We start from the raw sequence: 23,617 nt of genomic DNA, 5'->3' as shown, positions 1-23,617 counted from the left end.
TTCTCCCACTGCCTCCTCCACCTCACCTGATGCATGGATTGTCTACTCTCATATGGTGTGTGTTTGTAAAAGTCATGGTAATCAAATTTCCCCCATTCCTGGGGATTAAACATGGTGGCGTTTGTGTGTCTGTGTTTGTGAGAGTGTTCTGTCTCCCTGCACATACAATATAAGCTGTGTACTTAGTTGTGTATTGTAATGCAGCTGTGTCATTAGTCTTAGACCAGCTCAGCTGTAATATATCATCCATCATCTAAAAACTCAGCGGAAGAAACTATATATGGGATATTGATGCTGCATTTGCATGCCATGAGAGTATACGGTGTATTTAATTGTTTCTGTGTACAGTCTACAACAGTGAGAACTATTAAAACTTAAAGCAGCCTTCATCAGTTTTTAAACCGGTACCTCTACCAAGAGTCAGAAACTGATGGTAGTAGCCTTTTTTTGCTGTTTTGTCTTTGACTTTCATTGCTACTATCATTGAAGTCTCTGTCTAAACTGTTTTGTAATACTTGGAGCAAAATCACAGTTGGATTGTTAATCTGTTGAAGTTCTTACTCACAGTTTGAACAAACAGGATATTTATGGCAACAATAGGATGTCCCAGTCCAAAAACAAGTATTAACTACTGTTGAGCCTAACAGCACAACATCTTGTTGGCAGCGCGTATCTTCTGGCACTATGTTTATCTGAACCTTGCCAGGTTGCAACTTATATAGTGCCTTGATAAAGTATTCATACCCCTTAAACATTTTCACATTTTGGCACTTTCCAGCCACAAACATCAATGTATTTTATTGGGATTGTATGTGATAGATGATTTTATGTGAATACTTAATTGTGAAGAAGAAGGATTAATTGTTTGTCAAATGCTTTGTGAAAACTGTGGTCTCCATTTGTATTTTGATCCTCTGATTCAATTCTTTGGCGAACTACCTTTCGGCGGGTTGTGCCTCAGCTTTGCACATCTAAAGACAGACCCGTTTCTATTTGAAAATACCTAAAGCTCAGACAAATAGTCAGGTTACTGGAAAAGGCGCCTGTGAAAATCCACCTTCAAGTCTTCCCAGAGATCCTCTGTTGGATTTTGTTCTGGACTTTGACTGGGCCTCTTTAACACATGAATACTGTTTGATCTTAACTGTTCCACTGTAGCTTTGGCTGGATTAGGATCATTGTTTTGCTGGAATGTGAACCTCCACCTCAGTTTAAAGTCTTTGCAGCCTTTAACAGGTTTTTCTTTCAGGCCTACCCTGTATATAGTTTCATCCATCTTTCCATCTACTCTGACTTGCTTCCCTGTCCTTCCCCACAGCCACATGCGGCCACCACTATGTTTCAAGGTGGAATTGGTTTATTCAAGGTATTGTACAGTACTAATTTTCCACAACACATAGCATTTTGTACTTAAACCAGCATATTTAATTTTAATTTAATTCTCTAAATTGCCCTAAGGTGTATGAATGAGTGTGTGCATGTTTGTTTGTGTGTTGCTCTGTGATGGACTGGCGACCTGTCCAGGGTGTACCCGACCTCGCGCCCATAGAGTGCTGGAGATAGGCACCAGCTCCCCTGTGACCCACTATGGAATAAGCGGTAGAAAATTACTGACTGACTGATTTAATTTTGGTCTCATCTGTCCGGAGCACCTGTTTGCTGTGTCCTCTGCATGGCCTGTGGTAAACCTTAAACTGGACTTCTTATGGTCTTCCATAAGGACCAGATTTGTGGAGTCCACAACTAATACGTATTCTCACACCTAAGCTGTGTATCTCTCCAACTCCTCCAGAGTCACCAGGGGCCTCCTGGTTTCTGCTCTGATTAATGTTTCCTTGTCTGAACTGTGACTATTGAACATTTGTACATAAAATGTTCAAAGCTTAAGATGTTGTTTTATTACATAAACATCACTACAACTCTATCCCTGACAAAATGTGAAAAATATTCAAGGGGAATGAATACTTTGTGAAGAATTGCAGCATTTCTTTGTCTTCTTCAGTGACGCTCTAAGTTACTAACTCTGCCCACCTGAAGATGTCACTGCACCGTGAACTGAAAAGTCAAAGTCAATTACAGTTTTTATGAGGGGGAAAGTTACCACGACATCCCAGAAGGCAATGAGTGATGTCTGTCTCCGTCTTGATCTATAAAAGCACATTAAATAAGTAATTATTAAACAGCTCTACCAGTGCTGTATGCAGTTAATGGATGGAAAACAACCAGACTGAAGCAAACATCTTCCATAGGCAACTTGATACACATATGCCTGCTGTCTGGTCTAAAGAGTAAAAATATTTCCTATCATCTCTTGTTTTTTATTTATATACATGCATGGTACATTATATAGAGGTTAAAATGAAAGCTAGCACCCACAGCATGAGTCACGGTGCTTGAAAGGAAGGTGATGACAGAGGGCTCTGTCTTGCACAGTGCATTATCAATGGAAACATTATGTGAAGAGGAGCCCCCTTTGGATGGCGATACCACACACTTACAAACAATTAAAGGCAAACACATTTTCTACCCAAATGGACTCTTGCAGAGCATGTTGCATATAGTTAGCCATGGATGAGTGCAGCCTGTATTAATGCAGTGCTTCCATGCAAATTTTAATTCAAAATGAAACAAATACACAAGAATTTCCAGGCATTAGCTAATTTCTGTTGCCTCCAAATGCATGTTTTTTTGTTCACATCAGCAACAAAATGAATAAAACTTGAACTGGGATTTTAAAAAACAATCTATTTAGCAAGATGAAAATACTTTCGTTTTAAACAAATTGCAGTCACAGGGAAATTAAATTCTGTGGGCAAGAGGTTAATTTAAAGTCTTCATCTTAGTTCTGCTGCTTGTGGCGTTGTTTAATTGTCAGTAATCACTGGCAAGTGGCCAAGTAAAAGCACATCCATTTCTAAGCTCTAGGAAAAAAACTTTTTGGGTTATTGTTGCAAATTCATTGCTGAACTCTTTGAAGCACAAGCTGGCAATCATCAGAGTGGAGAATGTATTTTATTAAGCTATGGGAGGGGGGTATATCACGTTTTTGCAATACCCTGAAAGAGTGAACGCAGGTCTAGTGCCCAGGGCTTCGTTCCAGGCAGAGACAAATCAAAAACCACACAACAGTGGAAGAAGCCTGTCACAGGGCCAGTGTTGATTTAATGCTAACGCTTGCCTAAGATTGTTTTACCTCTTCTTTCCCACCTCCAGTTTTAAAGGCCTCAGGTCTGTTGTCTGTGTTGAATCAAAGATCACATACAATTTGTACATCTGTAATTTGCCGCTTGTCTTTGGCAGTTTGTGTTTTTAGGTTTGAGGATGGTTAAATATTTATGACTTCAGCATGGATGGCTCCTAGTTTTTTCGTAAGCAACAAACAAATGAAATGGAACTTTATTTAGCAGAAGCAAACAGAATTCTGAATTGATTTTCTTTTTTTATATGAAGAGACAGGAGTCCACACGAGCTTCTGGAGTTAACTAGATTTGTTTGTTTCAACTGAAATGGAGCAGCGGTTAGATATTTACAGAGAGCACAGACATACTGAACAGTGTTTCTCAACTGCCTGTTTCTGCTTTCTTGATTTTGAACAGAACCTCCCAGTACCTCAAAGGAAAACTAAACCACAGCATCACTAAATTAACACAAAAGTAGGAAAGATTTTTAAACAGAAATGCAACAATTATTACATTGCTGCAGCAAAATAAATCGATTTATCATGTTATTAGTTATATTAATGTTTTGTATGACACTTGTTATTTTGATTTTGATGCACATACAGTGAGTTAGAGAGTTGACAGTTGACTCAGTCATGTTTTTCAAAATCAATTATCTGTTTTATGTACTCTTGCCCATGATTTACCAGTTCCTTTCAGCTAAAGATATTTAGAAAAATTAAGATTCAAATTCCGCTTTAAACTCAGCATCAGCTAAAACGGGTCTTGTTAAGAGCTTTAGTTTTATTTTTTTAAATATCTGTACAGAGGTGTAAAGCTGAGACAAAATATGGAATTAACAGGAGATGGATCAAGTAGAACTTTTTCACTAAATGTGGTTGTTGCACGAAATTTTATCAACGCTCTCCGTTCTGCTCTGTATAGGTCATCATATATATAATTGAAATGTTTGATTTTAAAAGCCAAATAAATTATAATAAAATGTATTTCTATTTTAAATTATAAAATGAGGCCAGCTGAGCCTACTTGAAAAAATAAAGCACACAGTTTGAAGCTAAAAAACATTAAATTACTTTTAAATATCTTGTATTATTGCTGCCATTCTGTTGTAGATATTCTATGCAAATGTTGCATAAAAACCTATAGTAGAACTGCTAAAAACCCCTTTCTTATTGCCTTCATAATTAAAAATATTTCTTATTTGGTTTTGTAAGAGCCACAATGCAGGGGCCAGACAGCTACATGTGGCTCTGGAACCTCATGTTGCAGACCAATTGGTACAAAGTAACACAGAGAGGCTAACAAGCTAATGTTAGCTGGTTAGCTGTAGAAGATAACAGCAGCTCCTGTGGAAGTACAACCTCCCAGGAGCTGCTGGTCATCTTCTACACTGCCATAATTCAGTCTGTCTGGTCTTCGTCCTTCTCTGTGTGTGTGGTTTGAGCAGCTAAAATCTCTGCAGACCACACGCACCCTGCACATAAACTGTTTAGACTTTTATGTTCAGATTGGTGCTACAGAGCGCTGTCTTCTAAAACCAGGCTTTTTATGTGATGAACACTTGGCAGTCAAAGTCCCAGAACAACACCATGCATTCTTGGGCTGATCTCTCATTATATTCTATTGTAAAGTCGCTTGTGTATATATGTACATTTAAAATATTTTTTTATTTACATAAAAAAAAGAAAAATAAATCTTCAACATGAGCAAAGTGTACCGGAGTCAAATTGTGTGCACAAACATAGGAATAAAGCTGATTCTGATTCTGTTAATGACTGGACTGTATGCTTGGTTAGCTACCCAACAGTCTGCTGCTTACTGCACCTGATATTCTAGCCTCTTAACATTCCAGCTATTCTTTCAAAGGAGCATTACCTTAATCACAATGAAAAGCAGGGGGCTTTAGCTTCTGTGCCATGGCTTTTTTTCAAACAGTTGACTAAGGTTCTTGTAAACAAGAGAATTGAGTAGGAGTGACCGATAGGTTTCTGAAACAGATAAGAGAGGGGCTGTCAGAGACAAACTTCAAATGCCACAAACTCTAGAGCTTTTCTCTTAAGCATTATGATGGTCTGATATAATGTTTTGTTATTTCAAATTTATCTTTTTAAATCATGCTGTACCTTAAGCCCTAAGCTGGTTATAATAAATAAAGTAATTAATAAAGTATTTTTGAATTGAATTGAATTGAATTGAATATGAGAAGGCATAGACCTGTTCTAAAGGAAAAGTAACCTTAAATGTCTTCTGATATGATCTGGCACTTTATAGAAAATGAAACTAAGTTGACCTTCAAGTGGAGGCAGTACCCCCTAATATAATGGTATGGGAAACGTTCTTAAAATGTGTGTAACAGGTGTATTTTTTAGGTCTGGAAATGAAAAGGGAGCTTGAAATAATTACATTTGAACTGTTTCTCCATTATTCCTTCCATTCTTATCATTTTATTTATATCTTTCTTTCTTTTCTTCTGTGTCTGTCTTTTCTCATTTACTTGTGGCTTTGGTTTCTTCCTTTTATCATATTTTACTTCTTTGTGTCTATCTTTCCTTGGGTCTTTCCTTCTTTCGCCTTTGCATCCTCCCCATGCTTCTGTCCTTCATTTTGTCTTCTTTTTGCCTTCACTCCTTTCTACCTTAGGTACAATACAGACCAAACGTTTGGACACACGTTCTCATTCAAAGAGTTGTCTTTATTTTCATGACTATGAATATTGTAGCTTCACACTGAAGGCATCAAAACTATGAATTAACACATATGGAATTATACACGGAACAAAAAAGTGTGAAACAACTGAAAATATGTCTTATATTCTAGGTTCTTCAAAGTAGCCACCTTTTGCTTTGATTACTGCTCCGCACACTCTTGGCATTCTGTTGATGAGCTTCAAGAGGTACTCATCTGAAATGGTTTTCACTTCACAGGTGTGCCCTTTCAGGTTTAATAAGTGGGATTTCAAGCCTTTTAAATGGGGTTGGGACCATCAGTTGTGTTGTGCAGGAGGTGGATACAGTACACAGCTGATAGTCCTACTGAATAGACTGTTAGAATTTGTATTATGGCAAGAAAAAAGCAGCTAAGTAAAGAAAAACGAGTGGCCATCATTACTTTAAGAAATGAAGGTCAGTCAGACCGAACTATCGGGAAAACTTTGAAAGTGTCCCCAAGTGCAGTCGCAAAAACCATCAACGCTACAAAGAAACTGGCTCACATGAGGACCGCCCCAGGAAAGGAAGACCAAGAGTCACCTCTGCTGCGGACAATAAGTTCATCCGAGTCACCAGCCTCAGAAATTGCAGGTTAACAACAGCTCAGATTAGAGAACAGGTCAATGCCACACAGAGTTCTAGCAGCAGACACATCTCTAGAACAACTGTTAAGAGGAGACTGTGTGAATCAGGCCTTCATGGTAAAATAGCTGCTAGGAAACCACTGCTGAGGACAGGCAACAAGCAGAAGAGACTTGTTTGGGCTAAGGAACACAAGGAATGGACATTAGACAAATGGAAATCTGTGTTTTGGTCTGATGAGTCCAAGTTTGAGATCTTTGGTTCCAACCACCGTGTCTTTGTGCGGCACAGAAGAGGTGAACGGATGGACTCTGCATGCCTGGTTCCCACCGTGAAGCACGGAGGAGGAGGTGTGATGGTGTGGGGGTGCTTTGCTGGTGACACTTGGGGATTTATTCAAAATTGAAGGCATACTGAACCAGCATGGCTACCACAGCATCTTGCAGTGGCATGCTATTCCATCCGGTTTGCGTTTAGTTGGACCATCATTTATTTTTCAACAGGACAATGACCCCAAACACACCTCCAGGCTGTGTAAGGGCTATTTGACCAAGAAGGAAAGTGATGGGGTGCTGCGCCAGATGACCTGGCCTCCACAGTCACCGGACCTGAACCCAATCGAGATGGTTTGGGGTGAGCTGGACCGCAGAGTGAAGGCAAAAGGGCCAACAAGTGCTAAGCATCTCTGGGAACTCCTTCAAGACTGTTGGAAATCCATTTCAGGTGACGACCTCTTGAAGCTCATCAACAGAATGCCAAGAGTGTGCAGAGCAGTAATCAAAGCAAAAGGTGGCTACTTTGAAGAACCTAGAATATAAGACATATTTTCAGTTGTTTCACCCTTTTTTGTTCAGTATATAATTCCAAGTGTTCCATGTGTTAATTCATAGTTTTGATGTCTTCAGTGTAAAGCTACAATATTCATAGTCATGAAAATAAAGACACCTCTTTGAATGAGAAGGCGTGTCCAAACTTTTGGTCTGTACTCTATATCCTCCTTCATGTGATTTGTTTTCCGCCCTTTTTTCTTTCCTTCCTTCCTTGTATCCAACCTCCATTCTCTCCTGTGTCCCTCTTTCTTTCCATGCCCCTTTTATTTTTCTCACTGTCCTTCCATCTTTGCTTCTTTCCTCCCTTCTTCGTGTCCTCCTTCTTTTATTGTGTCTTTCAGTCCCCCTTTGTGTCCTCCTTCCTTACTTCTGTCCTTCCCTCTTTCCTAGTTTTTTAGGCTCCATGTTTAAAGCAAAACCACTGTAGAAACACTTTTATGTTTTGTATTTTTAAACAAGTCCAAAGAACTGAGAACTCTAGATACTAAGTCTTGGAAAGCAAGGCAAGTTTACAAAATGTGCAGGAACACTGACATATGCTCCCATTCTTAGTTGACTGAGGAGGAGACAAACCTAAAGATCGCCACGTAGTCCCATCTTTCAAATTTATTCATTAACTCCCAAATACTCCTCTTAACGAATGTAATTAGAATATGGTAATGAGAGAGGGCTGAACCAGCGAGTGTTATAATACACTTAGCAGCACCGAGGCAGAGAATAGGAGTTAAAGCAAAGAGAAATGGAGAGGCTGACTGACTGGGTGCCAATTTATGTCTCGTTGTAAACAAGTATTTATGCCAATGAGAGGTGGCACACACTTTCTTTCACTCCCTCCCTCTCTGTCTCATCTGTGGCTCTTCTTAGCATGCAAACCTGCTCAATCACAAAAACATCAACAATTGCAGAGCAGAGATGAGTCTCGGAGGGCAGCATGACTCACGGTGAGATGAGGCGGGGGTTAACGCAACCACTGGAGACTCCTTCACTGAGATACCTTCCCCTCGCCACCTTACCTCTCTCTGTCTTCTCCCACCGGCAAAAACTCACATTCTTCATTACAAATCTGAACATGTGTGTGGCACCCACCCTCCTCCAGCTAACTTTGCTGGAGTTTTTGAGGACTCCAAAAGGGTTCATCTATTACGCCCTAGCGCAGTAGGGGATCCGAGCATTGTGTTGACACCACACACTTGTTGGCGTCTTTGATGTAACCCCCACCACCCACCAACCCCACTTCCTTTCTTCTGGGGGAGGGGGGGGTGCAGGTGGAAGAAGAGGACAGGTATGGGCACGCGAGAAAAAGAAGTCTTTAGAAAAATGCGATTGATGTTTAACTCTGATGGATTGAGGCCAGTGCTTTCTTGCTCTCAAGTCTCCACTGAAAGAGTTTGCGTTACTTTCCGAGCACTTTGAGGGTGTATCTTTGTGCTGCCACCTTCACTGTGTGGACCTTTATAAATTGTCAGATGAGAGGGGTGAAAAATGGGGAGGAAAGAGAAAGTAAAGAGGTCAACTCAAAAGGATAATGCAGAAAAGATGGATTTTTTCAATGAAAAGCAATCACCCATCTGAACAGCAGCCTTTATATATGTAGACTCAGACACCAAGACGGTCTTGGCCTGTGCACATTTTAGTGCGAGTAAACTTTGTTAAATGAGCTAGTTCATTTACCTCACAATCTGGATAGGGGAATAAAATAGGCAGATGAAAACAAAAGATTCAGAACCCCCTCAAATAATTTGGTTTTTAACACCTGAACCGCCATGATAGAGCTTTAAGTGAGCGCCTTACTGGTTTCAAAACTGGGCTGTGTGCACAAGTCCAACTGGACTTGTGCTTTTTGAGGTTTGAGGTTTCCACAGTACTGTCCACTGGCTTAGCTGATGGGTAAAACAGTTGTTTGGGCCAGATGGTCACTCTGAGACCAGCTGCTGTTGGTTCTGGCCCAGGTCACTGCATGTCTTGGTGGTTGCTTTCTTTGGATTCAGAAATGGATTGGACATGAAGGCAAATGCTTTTTAGGAAGCTGCCAAAATAACACTGGACACAAGTCCAAGGTGGATGAAGAAAACGTAGAATCTTGCACAGCTGTGCACAAAAAGTGCACCACTGGTAGCATAGCAACAAAAACATTTAGCACAACTGATTCTTAAAAAGGAAAGCCGTCCTCTCTGATCTGGTCTGCCTGGGCATCTTGGTGGGTTCGATTGCTCCTTTTGAATAAACTCAGACTAAAGCTCCTCGGCTGCCCATCCTCCTTAGAGAGGAGGCGTCAGGTGGGCTAGTCAGCAAATAAAAGGCAGGCTTGAGGTTACGCAAGAGTTACATCACTTTAGACAAGCAATTGGATCACTTAATGGATAACTATCACTTTTCAAAAACACTTTTTTAGACCATAGACAGATTTAGACCATAATTGTCAATCATCTGCTAAGTAACCAAAATACTATCTTTAAATTAAAAAAATAATTAGCAAGGGAACAATGCCAACAAAAACCTTTATTACAACAGAATCTCAAGGTTGATCAGTCCTCAATGACCCAGCTGGAGGAGACTCCTTGTTGGGTTTGCCGATTCTTTCTGACTGAACCCAGATTCATGAAAAAGAAAATGTCAGGACGACTGATCAGCCAATCAGGGGCAGTCTTGGGGTAACACGAGGGTATGGAAGTAACCTTACCCAATTAAAAAAATGTATTGTTATTTTTTACTGTCTGTAGAGAGAGATAAAAAATGTAAACAGTGTATTCTGTAATTAAAATACCTTCTTATTTGTTTTCACATTCAGGGATTCAAACATGTCATTTCTCTAGTGAATATGTACAAGTTCGCTGTTTGATGATTTACATCATTGTCAGTAGCTACAAGTAATTATTCAATATTTGAGCTTCTGAATGTATAAATTAGCCAAATAAGATTATTTATACATGAGAAACTTAAAAAAGAAATTCATATTTTGTAGATACTGGGCTGGTACTTGCAATAGAACAGCAAGGGTATTTCAAAGGGACCCTTGAGTTAATAAATCTGGTGTGTTCATGTGCCCTACAGTGTACATGAACACATCCTGGTCACATCTGTGCTTGTCATGTACTACACCTGTGTGTCTAAGCCTGTGTGACAAAGATGAATGTGATCCTTGTCTCTTTCTTAACTAGGTGACAGAGGCTCATCACCGCTGAAGGTCAGACTGTAACCTATGCTGATAGGCCAGTATTTAACATGTCTCTCTGTGAGCAATCTATGTGTTTGACTAACTGACAGACCAAAAGGAGCCTGGGCAAGTGGTGATTTTATTCATTTTATCCATCTTGCAATGGGCGACTTTATGCATTAGCAACCCATTTGTATTTGTGTGTAGAAGTCTCTTACGGCCATGTTGGAGTGCATGTATGTTGCTTAGAGAGTGATGAGGTGTTTATATGATAAACACAAGGCGAGCTCGAGAGGAATTCTGATCAGGGGCTTTGCAACAGTTGTTATGGAAACAGCATTAAGCAGTTGTATTAAGCAGCAGAGGTAATATAAGGGCTCTTGAAAGTCACACACAGTAGGGAGCAGGGCAGTTTGGCAGTATACTACAAACCACCCTTTATTTCTTGTTTACAATGGTCTTAAAAACATTTTATTGTACGGCTTAAACAGAGCCAAATGATCCCATCATTATTCATTGCTCTTTCTGTTGAGGGCTACGTGGTATAATTAGTATGGTAAAGAAAGACGGTACAAAACTCATTATTAGTCTGGTTTACAATAGTACGTCTTGTCTTTTAGTGTTTGGACAGTTTGTAACTCAGTAGTTCAAGCTCTATTTGTAAAAGTGTTGCTACCGTGTTTGAATGCATAACATGCAGAGAAATACATTGTTTATTTCTAATAGTAGACAGACTTGTCACTGAGAACAATGAATAGGAAACTCTACTGGTTTTCTGACTTGCAACAGGAAAAAGACTTAGTCATAGCAGAGTTGTACCACAGATTCTCCATGGGATTTAAGTCTGGACTTTGACTGGGCCATTTTAACACATGAATATGCTTTGATCTTTGGTATGCCATTGTAGCTCTGTCTTTTGCTTTTGCTCAAGTCACCAATCGTTCCATCAACTCTGACTTGCTTCCTTGTCCTTGCTGAAGAAAAGCATCCCCACAGTATGATGCTATCATCATGTTTCATGGTGGAAATGATGTGTTTAGGGTTTTTTAGCTACTGTGTTTTGCAGGTAAGCCAAAAAAATTAAATTTTGGTCTCAGCTGACTAGAGCATCCTTCTGTCACATGTTTTCCTTGACCCTTACATGGCTTGTTGCAAATTTTAAACAGGAATTTTTATGGCTTTTTTTCAATAATGGCTTTCTTCTAGCCGCTCCATAGAGACCAGATTTTGTAGGGAGTATAAGTAATAGTTTTTTGTTCTTCATGATGCTGTGAATTCAGTGATGTTCTCCAACAAACCTCTGAGGCCTGCAAAGATTTGGTGGGACACCACATGCTAACAGGGTGACTTCTGAAAGTTATTGGTCAAAATTGATTTTATTTAGGATTATCAGAAAAAAGTGGCTGTATATAAATGCACCTTTCAGACTTTTATTCATTTTTTTAAACCATGTATCTTTTTCCTTCCACTTCACAATTATGCAGTTCTTTGTGTCAGTCTATCATATAAAGAAACTAGACTAAAATCTGTCTAAATGTGTAATTGAATCAGAAGAAATACCAGAGGGCAACCCACAAAATAACAATAACAGAGTGATGGTGGACACTGTCAACGTGAAACACCAGCAGGGATGTTCTGGAAGGAGACATAGGAGCTATAAGAGCAAATTACAGCACCACCGGACTTCACTTGTTCTAAATGCTAATGTAGCTCCTCACCCCCCCACACACACACATGCAAGCATGCGAGACTTGCCATGCACAAGAAGAGAGGCAGGTATGGATTGTGTAGTTAGAAAGGACACTTCAGTTTGTTACCTCCTGTTCTGCCAAAATAAACCGTTCAATGGCAAATGATTTCTGTTGTGAGCCAGCGGCGGCTTTCATTTGAGGCACTTCGAATGGATGTGACAGTTCCAGTTTGAAGACAGCTCTGTTTTCCCCAGATCTCTGTCGGGGTGATGCTCATCATTAGACTTCAAACGCACACACAGCTCCCTCTCAGACGCACACATCTATCTATCTATATATATATATATATCTATATACATATAGATATATATATATATATATATATCTATATACATATAGATATATATCTATATCTATATATATATGCGCCAGTGGCCAGACCCTGGTAAGTGAATTTCCCTTTGAGAAGCTCTTGGATGGGTCTGTCGTTTGTGTAGGTGAACCCGCCCTTCCCATAAAGTGCCCCCCCTCTAGTGAAATCCTCCCCAAGGCGCTGTAAATGTGTTTGTATGTACACACGCGCGTCTGTGTGACTGCTTTTTTGTGCATGCCACCAGCTTCTCGGAGGGAGATGGTCTCAGTGAAGCGTGAGTGGGAGGCTGATTTCCCCAACTGCAGTGCTCGCTCCAATCTAACTTCCCACTCATGCTCCCTGCTTTGTTAGATATTTCTTAAGTAACTCTCTTTCACGCTCTCACATGCATGCCTGCAGAGAGGAATAGGTGTGTGTGTGTGGGGGGGGGGGGGGTATTGTTGCACACAGACATGCAGAACGTCTGGGTTTCTCGAGCAGAAGAGGATGCCTTTCCCTGCCCATGTGCCAGTTTGCAGCTAACACACACACCTTCACATACAGTATTCCTGTAGGGTCAGCGTGTCACCAGGCATGCTCACAGTGCTCCATCACTTCCTTCCACTGGGACAATGACTGTGACTTCCTGAGGATCGACCTTCACCAACTCACTTCTGTCACTCTTCACATGGGCATGTGTGTGTGCTACCAGGGGGAGTCAGCAGCGGCAGTGTGTGCTTGTGCGTGTGTGTGTGTGGGTGTGTTTCAGAGTGTGTGTCAGGCTGCCGTTTTCAGCTGACTCCTCTGTTTCTGTTTTTTTAATGACTCTTATGGGGCAGGCCTTTAATTGTAAGTCTCGCTCTCTCTCCCTCTCTCTCTCTGTCTTAATCCTCCCATCCTTCTGTCCAACCACCACCCCCCCACACCTTCCAGCTCCTCATCTTATCCCCACATTTCCCCTCTGCTCCCGCCTCCCGCTGGCTGACAGTCACTAGGGGAGCCCGAGTGCCTGGCCAGAGCCGTGGAGGCTGTATAGGATATTGACTTGCTGCGGAGTGGTTTGGGAGGAGGAGAGGTGGCTGCCTGTCACAGCTAATGAATAGATGCATAAATGAATGAGGCACTTCTTTTGTGCTTGTGTGTGTGTGTGTGTGTGTGTGTGTGTGTGTGTGTGTGTGTGTGTGTGTGTGTGTGTGTGTGTGTGTGTGTGTGTGTGTGTGTGTGTGTGTGTGTGTGTGTGTGTGTGTGTGCGTGTATGTGTGTGTCAATGCATCAAGCTGTGGCTACAGTAACTTGTAAAAGTATTCTCACCACTGAACTTTTTCACATGTTGTAACAATACAAACAAGAAGCCTTGATATGTTTCACGGGGATGTTACACAAAGTAACACATAATTGTGAATTTTAGAAGAAGGATAAGCGATTTAAACCATTCCATTGCATGACTGCCTTGGTTTTAGCTCCATCCATCTTCTCCTCAACTCTGACCAGCTTCCCTGTCCCTGCTGCACCTTCCCACATAGTTAACCTTGAGACTGTGTGTACAAGGTGTTGAACAGCGTCGGTTTTTTGTCCCGCAGCAGTGTTTTTCCAAGCAGGTTAAAAAAGTTTAATTTGGGTCTTTTCTGTTTAAAGTAGCCCCTTCCACATGTTTGCTGTTCCAAGGAGGAACATGAAGGACATGGTTTGTGACAAACTGTATAAAGGACGTCTTATGGTGTTCTTTCAAAAACAGCTTTCCTTTAGCCTGTTTTCCATAAAAATCTGATGTGTGGAGTGCATGACTAATGCAGTAGTTTTCCTGCCAACGGGTTCTCTGACTTGAGCTGTGTATCTCTGCAGCTCCTCCAGAGTTACTCTTGGCCTCTTGACTGCTTCCCATATTAATACCGCTCTTGCCCGCCCTGTCAGTTTAGGTGAGCGACCATGTCTTGGTAGTTTTACTTCCATACTCCATTTTCGGATGATGGAATAAACATCTCTTTGAAATTTTCAAAGGTTAGGATGTTTTTTATAACCTAAATCAGCTTCAAACTTTGCCACAACTGTGAAGCAACTGTGGCTCAAGTAGCAGAAGTTCTTCCTGTAACCAGTGGGTTGCCGTCTCAGTTCGCTGTGTCCTTGGGCAAGACACTTCACCTGACTTGCCTGCTGATGGTGGTCAGAGGGCCCAGTGGTGCTGGTTTCATGACAGCCTCGCTTCTGCCAGTTTGCCACTGACAGAAAAAGTGTTTATGAATGGGTGGATGACTGATTGTAGTGTAAAGTACTTTGGGGTCTCTGGGGTCTTAATAAAAGTGATACAAGTCCAGGCCATTTGGTCTTGATGATGAAGTTTGTTCACAACTATTCTCTAACAAACCTCTGAGGCCTTACACATAGTAAGACTCTATTTATTTATTAGATGTTTTCTAAAGGCAGTTGGTTTCACTAGATTTTTCTAGGGGTCTCAGATTAAAAGGGGCAATATAAATGCATGCTACACTTTTTTCATTTTTCTTCCAGGTTACAATTATCCACCACTTTGTGTTGTTCCATCACATAAAACCCCAATAAAATACACTGAAATTTGTGGTTATCACCAAACAAATGTGACAAAGTTAAAGGGTTTAAGGGGTATGTATACTCTGTATTCATATGCAGCTTGTTTGTGTAGTCTTCTGGGTCTTTTATGTGTCTTGCACAGACACACATTCTCAAGCTTCATTTTGATAATTATCAAGGGTGCAATAACAACCTCTCCCATACCCACACATGCCTATATGAATACTCCTGTAAATTCAGAATGAGACAGTGGGGGGTTTGCAGGTGGGGATCAAATTGATGATACAAAAAACTCCAATCCAGTTAAGTGCCAGCACCCTCCAGCTGCTCTGTATTTCTCCCCATCTTCCACCCCCCTCCACATTTCGAATCTTTTGTCATATCGGTGTCGAGTCGGAGAGCTCTCAAGCCAAACTGGGACACACACACACACACCCCAAGACACACAGAGGATAAGAAAGAGAAAGAAAGTCTGGAGAGGAGACTGTTGATCTGAGGGGGCAGATGAAGGAGTGCTGGAGTGTTGATGTCATCCTCACTATTTATTTGTGCCAGATTTCAAAAGCTGATTGCCTTAAGAGGATAATTTACATTTCATAGTCTTTCACAACAAGTGGATGAGATGGGAGTTGATGATAGATAGATAGTGATGTTTGAAGGAGGAAACCAGAGGTGAGAAAGTTCACCAAGCAAAGAGAAAAAGGCAGAGTTGCACGAGTAACTAAAAAGCGTGAGGTACAAACAACGGTTTCCTTTGGATGCATTTCTTTATGTCTTCGTCTGTGTGTGTGTGTGTGTGTGTGTGTGTGTGTGTGTGTGTGTGTGTGTGTGTGTGTGTGTGTGTGTGTGTGCGTGTGTGTGTTTGTGTGTGTGTTTGGATGTTTTGTTTTTCCCCGTTCTTGGTAAAATGCACCTGTGTGATTCAAGCTTTCCTTTTTTGTGTTGGATTCATTTGAGCAAGAACAGAAGAATTGTGAAGAGGAGAGATGAGGAGATGGGAAGAGAGCCGGAGGAATTAAGAGCAAACTTAGGAAGAGGCTTTATCTGAATGGCAAAGTGCAGAACTGCAAAGTGCAAGAAAACTTTTCCTATCAGCACACTCTGTCAGCTAGTGTATAGGCCTCTACCCCCTGTGTATGTGAATGTATGTGTGTGTGTGTTTACATAGTGCGAGTGTGTGTATTTAGAAGATAGCTTTTCCTCCCCAGTGGAGGAACCAAAGTGTGATTGGTTGTTGGCCCTGAGGGTCTGTCCTCTGTATCTGCCTCCTCACTGGCTGCTCTGTGACCAATCAGGTGGCCGAACCTCACCTTGGCAATCAGATAGTGACACTCTCTCTGTGGGCATCAGCAGGTCATCTGGAAATACTTGTTATGTGTTATCTCCCTGTGACACACACACGCACACACACACACACACACACACACACACACACACTCACACACACAAACACACACAAACACACACACACACATACACATACACATACACATACACATACACACTGTCAGTGTTGTACACACACAGCAATATGACCTCTGTCTTTCTCTACCTGTCTAGGAGATTGCTGCGTATCTCATCACTTTTGAGAAACACGATGAGTGGCTGACGACATCGCCAAAAACCAGGTGAGCAGAGAACAGACAACAATTTATGCACACGTGCAGTGGCCTTTCTTTAACCCTGTATTTTTTTCTACATAATCAGCAGAGTTGCATTAAAAAAACAGAATGTATATTATAACCAAGAGATGTTTCACAGCGGTTTACAGACAACAGCTTTTAACCACCTAGTATACTTTCTATTTTGAAGCCAAACCATGTTAAATACACACTAAATATACACAAGGGAAAGACTAGCAACAATGTTTTGATTTTAATTCTCTAAAGAAAAATGTTTTCAGGTATTTGCAGGAAGGCTGAAGTTCCGGTTTTAAATTCCCTTCAACAGAGCTGTTTAGTTAAGCGCCCTGGAACATGGGGACAATTATCCAACATTATGTACGTATCAAAAATTATATACTGTTCATCAATAATTATTTCTATTTTTCTTACTAGTCTCAGATCAATCTATAATCAATCGGCTGGGTAATTTCTCTTTGACAGGAAGTCATCCCATTGCTATTTTAGGGAGTAACAAAGTAAGACACAGCAAGTAAGGTGCAGCAGCCAATAAAGTCTCTCCCCTGTGAAAGTCATTGATAGGGCAAATTGATACTTTGTTGGAAAACTGCAACAAATTGTACCTCAATGGAAATAAATAGAAAAACAATAGCTGGTTGAAATCAGACAAAGACTCCTACACTAATTATTCAAAACTGCCATGATCGGGACACTGATCCGACACTTGGGATTAAATCTCTGTTATAAACAAATTATATTCTGTCATTCATGTACAGAGAAAGTGAATCCAATTTTGTTATGTTTCAGGAGCAAATGTGTGTAAGCCACTGGGATTTGATAGTGAAATTAAAGTGAAATCAAAGAACAGGATGACAGTGAGGTGTGAGCTATATTAAATATAAAAGGTTTATCAAAGATATCTCATTATGGGTTTGACAACATTACTCTGGATATGTTTTTGTCCATTTAAAAATAAAATCTCTTTGTCCACATGATAGGCAGAATATCCAGCAAAACCTTCCAAGCTGCGGGAAATAGACTTTTACCCCATTTCAGAAAACATACGAAGATCCAACTGAGAATGGAAAAAGATTCTCAGTTGTAACTCTTGGATCGGAGGTTTCATAGTGTCAAACTGAGACAAGCGTAGAAAAAAATGTAAAAATGGCTTCATGTTGTTCGCATTTCTAGCAAAGGACATAATACTGGTATGAGAAGTTGCCTGCCATCTCATCATTATTCCATCTCCATCTGCAAGTATAAACAGATAAATGTGAAAACGGAGATTTTTAAAATCCCCACTTGAGGAAAGTAAACAAAAAATCTCAGCTTGGCTGACCAATAAAGATTTCAAAGTGATTACAATGTGCAAAGCCATGAGAAAAGGTAGTTTTTGTAAAGTCTCTATGTTAGTATAACAGTGTCTATGCTCTGCACGTCTGTAATGCCTTGAACAACTCTTATTTTTCTCAATATTGAAATGGTCTCGAAACCATCTTTAAAATTTCTGGTCTCCACCAACCTACAGTTAGACCATATAAACTGAAGAAGTTTCTTGGTATGAGTCTACGTCATGCTTGGACATGAATGAATTCTGCATTACAGTTTTTCATTTAGAACTAAAATCTCAGGACATCTTCTGAGCTACATGTATGTCACAGCAAAAAGCAAGATATTGTAAATGTTAAACATTAAGCTGATATTTGAGAATGACCCAGTCAAAGTCCTGACCTTTATCTAAAATAAAATGTTGTTGTAAGAGTTTATTTGGAGAAACTGAAAGTCTTATGCAGAGCAGGAGATGCTCCATGAAGAGAAATCAGTAAAACTTATTCTATGTTGGTGAACCAATCTTAAGGTTTCTGCGAATTCAAATAAAATCTGAAATATAATCTCTGTGGCAGAGTCATATCCTATTTATTAGCTGTATTTAAAGTTGTATTATAATGAAAGAGGCATCCCTCCCACAATCAGTGGCTGAGAATTTCAATCCAAATTCCTGCAGTAGGTGGAGGTGTACTTTATACAAAAATCTGACTGCTTTGTACCCCACAGCAGAAATCCCCAAAATAAATAGAAGGTTCCAGGAACACATCTTTCAAGAAGAACGGATTCAGCTTTTCAGCTTAAGGTATCACCTTAAGATTATTTGGAAACCCAGACTCCTTAGATAAAAAAAACCACAATATGCATGGCTTGCAGTACAGTTTTGCAAACTGTGGACACAAAAAATACAGTGGTTTTATAAAAATAAAAAAAAACAGCAGTTCATGCAAATTATGCATGTATGGTTTACCAGGGGCCCAGCTGACAAAGCAATGACAGATGAACAACAACAGTTATTTGGAGTTGATTTGGCTGTGAAGGACCCAAACACAAGCAGGAGGTAGGCAAGATCATGTTTAAATGGTGACTTAATAGAATAAAAGACAACTTTTCAAACAAAGGTAACAGCAAGCACAAATATCATAATAATTAGCCAAGTACAGTATCCCCTTCATTTTTATCCACTTTTAGCTGTGAAGAACAAATGTGTTTTTTGTATAAATATATATATATATATATATATATATATATATATATATATATATATATATATACAAAGCATAATAGACAATTATTAAGGATTTACAAACTTTCAAGCCTCATGGTGCAAACTCCATATTACTCATTCAGTCAATGACTCATTGTAGTTTAATCTCAGTGAGTAAGAGCCTGTGTTTGATTAAAACATTAGTAATGTACGTCAACTGTCTCCTGCCTCCATCCCGCTAACGGCCCACTCCACATGTAGAGAACACTCCAGGACATGAACGGACTGTAAAGCTCCTAGTCAGCTGGAAATGGAGTATTAATGAATGTAAATGTATTAGTATAAGTGATGTATAATTCAGGCATAGGCGGGTGAGAGGGGGGTTTGAAAGGGAGGAGCAGCATGTGTATAAAAGATGGGATGTGAACAGGGATTCACGTGCCAGGACTGAATATTCATTGATCTGAGGAACCATAAGTGCCGCTTTTCCTAGAATGGAGAGCCAAGAAGAAAAACTGCAAGAAAGTCGAGACAGAATAAAAGACACGGGGAAAAGGGCAAGTTGAATTATTGATGAATTACCTTATTGACATTTACTTTAGTTAATACAGATGTACTGTAGGTATATACTGTGAAAAGAAAAGAATGAAGAACAGAAGAACGAAAGAAAGCATAGAAGAAAAAAGTGAAGTGAAGCAAGTGAATTGGTTACCTTGTGCCCCCATTTCTGATTACTGACACTGTTGAAAGACTGAGGTGATATCTGTGCACTCTTATTGTGTCAGCCTAAGGACTTCTGTCAGGAGCAGCCGGAGGCCACCGGCACAGTTTATGTTGTGGATGGATTTCTCATTGATTGGTTGTACTGCCGAACAGCCTCAGCCTCCAAACAGCAGCAGCAGCAGCAGCAGTCATATTGGTGTTATTGAGCAGCAGTTAGATATAATCCCATTTACACATGACACGAGGCACGATTAGAACAGATTACACCTAATCCCATCAGAAAGCAGCTCAGCTCATGGAGCCACTGCCGTTAACATGAGTGCATTTTTTTTGCAGGGCTTATGAGAGGGCAATGTGAAGATCACAATCAATGACCTTTATTTCTCCCATCACTGAACTGTTTCATCTGTTTAAAGTTGTGAGAGTTACCTTCTTCTTTTTATGTGCTCCTCCTTCTCTCCTCCCTTACCGGACTCACTCACACACCCACTCTGCCTCTTCATCTTGGTGTCGTTTTTTTTCCTCCCCACCATCTCTTCCCCCTTTCCTTCCCTGTTTTTGCTCTGCTACACCGTGGAACGGCTGAAAAGCTTTTTATATCCCACACATCACAGCCTAGTTACAATCAATAGCATTTATGTCTGCCTGAATCACAAGGTTCGCGAGGTGCACGCATGGGCAACCGTCCCTGTGCGCGCTCCCACGTCCACATATGAAATGTGCACGCGTCTGCCGCCCACACACAAACACGCGTTTGATCTCATCCATCTTCTCCGTAACATAATTAGAATCAGCAGCTCTCAGATGACTCATGCTGCTCGAGACAGAGACTATACTTGGCTTTGATCGGAGGGTGGGGGTCTCCACTCCACTAAGAAACTGGCAGGCTTGCCCCCAAAACAGAACAGATTTAAGGTGTCAGAGAAAATCAGCTCACAGTAAATTCAATTTCGCTACACACGGCCTTCTGAGTATGCCGCTACCATCTCAGTCCATATAGATGTGTAGACATGAAATTCAGAGAGGAGAGGAGAAAGGAACGGCTGGGGTAGCACCAGGAGGAAAAGATGAGATGAGAAGAACCAGAGATGAGAACTGGGGGACCGTAGGAATAAAAAATAAAATTAAATGAGGAGATGCGATAAGAAGGACGAGAACTAGAGGCTGACTGAGAAGCGAAGCACAGAGAGGGGATGGAAGAAATATGCATCTTCTCATGTGGCTGCCTTTGAGCAAGCATTTCTTGAAAAACATATACAACTTTTTTGTCATGATAAATCCATTAAATTCACTGTAACTTAATGGTTTTTTGTGTGATTGACCAATAGAGTGTAGGACATAATTGTGAAGTCGATGGAAAATGATGGATGGATGGATGGATGGATGGATGGATGGATGGATGGATGGATGGATGGATGGATGGATGGATGGATGGATGGATGGATAGATGGATGAAAAATAAATCATTTTTACAAATAGAATATAGAAAGGCTAATTACAAAGGCATACAACACTTAGATTATTTTATGTGTAAAAGATTTGGAAAACTATGTATTATTTTTCCTTGTGCTGGTCTATTTCATAAAACCCCAGTAAAGTACATTAAAGGTTGTGGTTGTAACAAATGTGAAAGGGTTTATGGGGTATAAATGCTTTTGCAAGGCTCTGTATGTTCGTTTATTGATTGTTAACTAGTCTGTTTTCTCCTCCTGGTGTCACAAGATAAGCCAGAGAAGCACTTTTTCTCTGCACACACTCAGACAAACACACACACCTCTGCCTAATGTTTTAAAAAGTAATGATTGATTGCTGAGCAGCAGGTTTGACATTGAGCCCAAAGAAAACACAGCAGCAGGCCCTGCTATGTCTGATATCACTATTATACCTCTGTCTTTGTTCATGTATGACTCCTGGTGTGTGTCTTTGAGATTGTGTGTATTAATCCCACCAGGTGTATATAGAAAGGGAGCTTAGAGTCCAATGTTCTTGCTGTGCCAGTAAATCACCCTACTAAAATATTAACATGTTGGAGCACAGGGCTATTTATGTGAGGGTGGAGGTTGGGGACGTGAAACTCGCCAAGAGTAGCACTGACGTCACTGTGCAAAATGCTGTACGAGATGAAGAATACAGAAAACTGATGTTAATTTCTGTTTCTGTAATTTCTGTATCCTGTATCCTTCTGCAGGCCTCAGAATGGCTCTATGATCCTCTACAACCGTAAAAAGGTGAAGTACAGGAAAGATGGCTACTGCTGGAAGAAGAGGAAAGATGGGAAGACCACCCGAGAGGATCATATGAAGCTTAAAGTCCAGGGGGTAGAGGTAAGAGGCTGTAATGGAAAAACAAGTTTATGACGTGTTTGCTGCCAACCTTGTCTCTAACTTACTCTTCTCGATTCGGAAGGGACACGTACATGCAACACAAACGAACACACAAAATCGTCTGCTGCTTAGTCTATAGACCAGTTTGTGGCCTAAAAGTGAACGGTGCCCCTCTTTCTTCTCCCCTCAACCCAACTCCTCCCAGCTCCGGTCCCTGTCTCCCTTCCTCTCTCTTTCTGAAGGATAAGAGTGTGTTTGGCCTCAGGCCAGGAATGATGTCAATGCCTCCTTCAGCAGAACAGAGAGGGGTATCGATCCAGTCTCGAGGCAGCGTCTCTGCATGTGTGTGTGTGTGTGTGTCTGAGTCACATCAGCGAGCACAGAAATTGATTATTCAGCAGGAATGGACCAGGAGGTGAGAGGAGTGAGCATGCATGTGTCAGAAACAGAAAGAATGAGGTGGAGAGGAGAGCAAAGGGGAAACTGTGATAAGGCACACGGATGTTTACAGGGGACTCTGGGTTTTGCTTCGAAAGTGAGCAGAAAACAGCTTGAAAGAGACATATATCGAGAAAAGCTAAGATCAAATATGTCGCAATTATTTACGTTCAGACACACCTTTTTTTGCATTTCTGTGCACATGAACCTCCACAAACAAACAAGCACACAGAGAAAAGAGTTTCCCTCTCTGGTAGTTGGTCAGTAATTGTTTGTGTCACTCCTTCCCAGGACCCCTCAAGCGAGCAAGTAAGCAGCGTGTAGAGCAGGGAATAGGAATGAGCGAACGAGCAGAGCGGCGAGATGAGCAGAGGGAAAGAATAAGACGGATGGGGAGAGGCAGGAAGCATTAGAGAAAAACATAACCCTGGATGGAGAGGCTCCTCATATCGAATGGAAATATATGGAAATGCACTTTGCCTTTGGCAAAACACACTTTAGATAGAGAGTGGGCTACTTCTGAGAAGGGAAAAATGGCAACAAAACATAAGTGTGTACAAGCCTGAATGAGAAAGAATACAAAACAAGCTTGAAGTGTAAATTACATACTGCCTGATTGAAAGTATTTACATTTGCAGCAATTTTCTTCAGTAAGAGCAGCTTCATACATTGGCATGTACTGTTGGGTGCGGGTGTCTTGATTTTTGCTCACGATGTGGCTGTAATGACTTTGATGGGAAGCTTTTCTGCTTTCACTTCATCCTTCATATGTTAAACATTATAACACTCTTTTCACCAAGGCCAGGTTTTGAACATTAATAAATCTTTTAGAGCTGACAAAAGATATTTTCTCATTTTGCACAAAATGGCAAAAATTCAGAAGAAACACATTTTTATATAATGTTTCATTTAGGTCATCATCCTGTCCTTGAATTCT

The 23,617-nt window shown here is 40.7% G+C and overlaps 1 protein-coding gene across 4 annotated transcripts in view; it reads left to right on the top strand.

Moving 5' to 3' along the window:
* The window catches only part of LOC124856647 (calmodulin-binding transcription activator 1-like), a 102,786-nt gene that overhangs the window by 34,695 nt on the left and 44,474 nt on the right, over nt 1-23,617 (top strand). For all 4 annotated transcript variants that reach the window (XM_047347328.1, XM_047347327.1, XM_047347330.1 and 1 more), the window contains exons 4-5: nt 16,601-16,668; nt 22,107-22,242. In XM_047347328.1, the coding sequence (XP_047203284.1) occupies nt 16,601-16,668; nt 22,107-22,242 (204 nt within the window). The remainder of the gene's footprint in view (nt 1-16,600; nt 16,669-22,106; nt 22,243-23,617) is intronic.

This window comes from Girardinichthys multiradiatus, chromosome 20, assembly GCF_021462225.1.
Source record: "Girardinichthys multiradiatus isolate DD_20200921_A chromosome 20, DD_fGirMul_XY1, whole genome shotgun sequence".
Classification (NCBI taxonomy): Eukaryota; Metazoa; Chordata; class Actinopteri; order Cyprinodontiformes; family Goodeidae; genus Girardinichthys; species Girardinichthys multiradiatus.
Note: the sequence above shows the minus strand (reverse complement) of the source record. Positions and strands in the feature narration are given on the sequence as shown.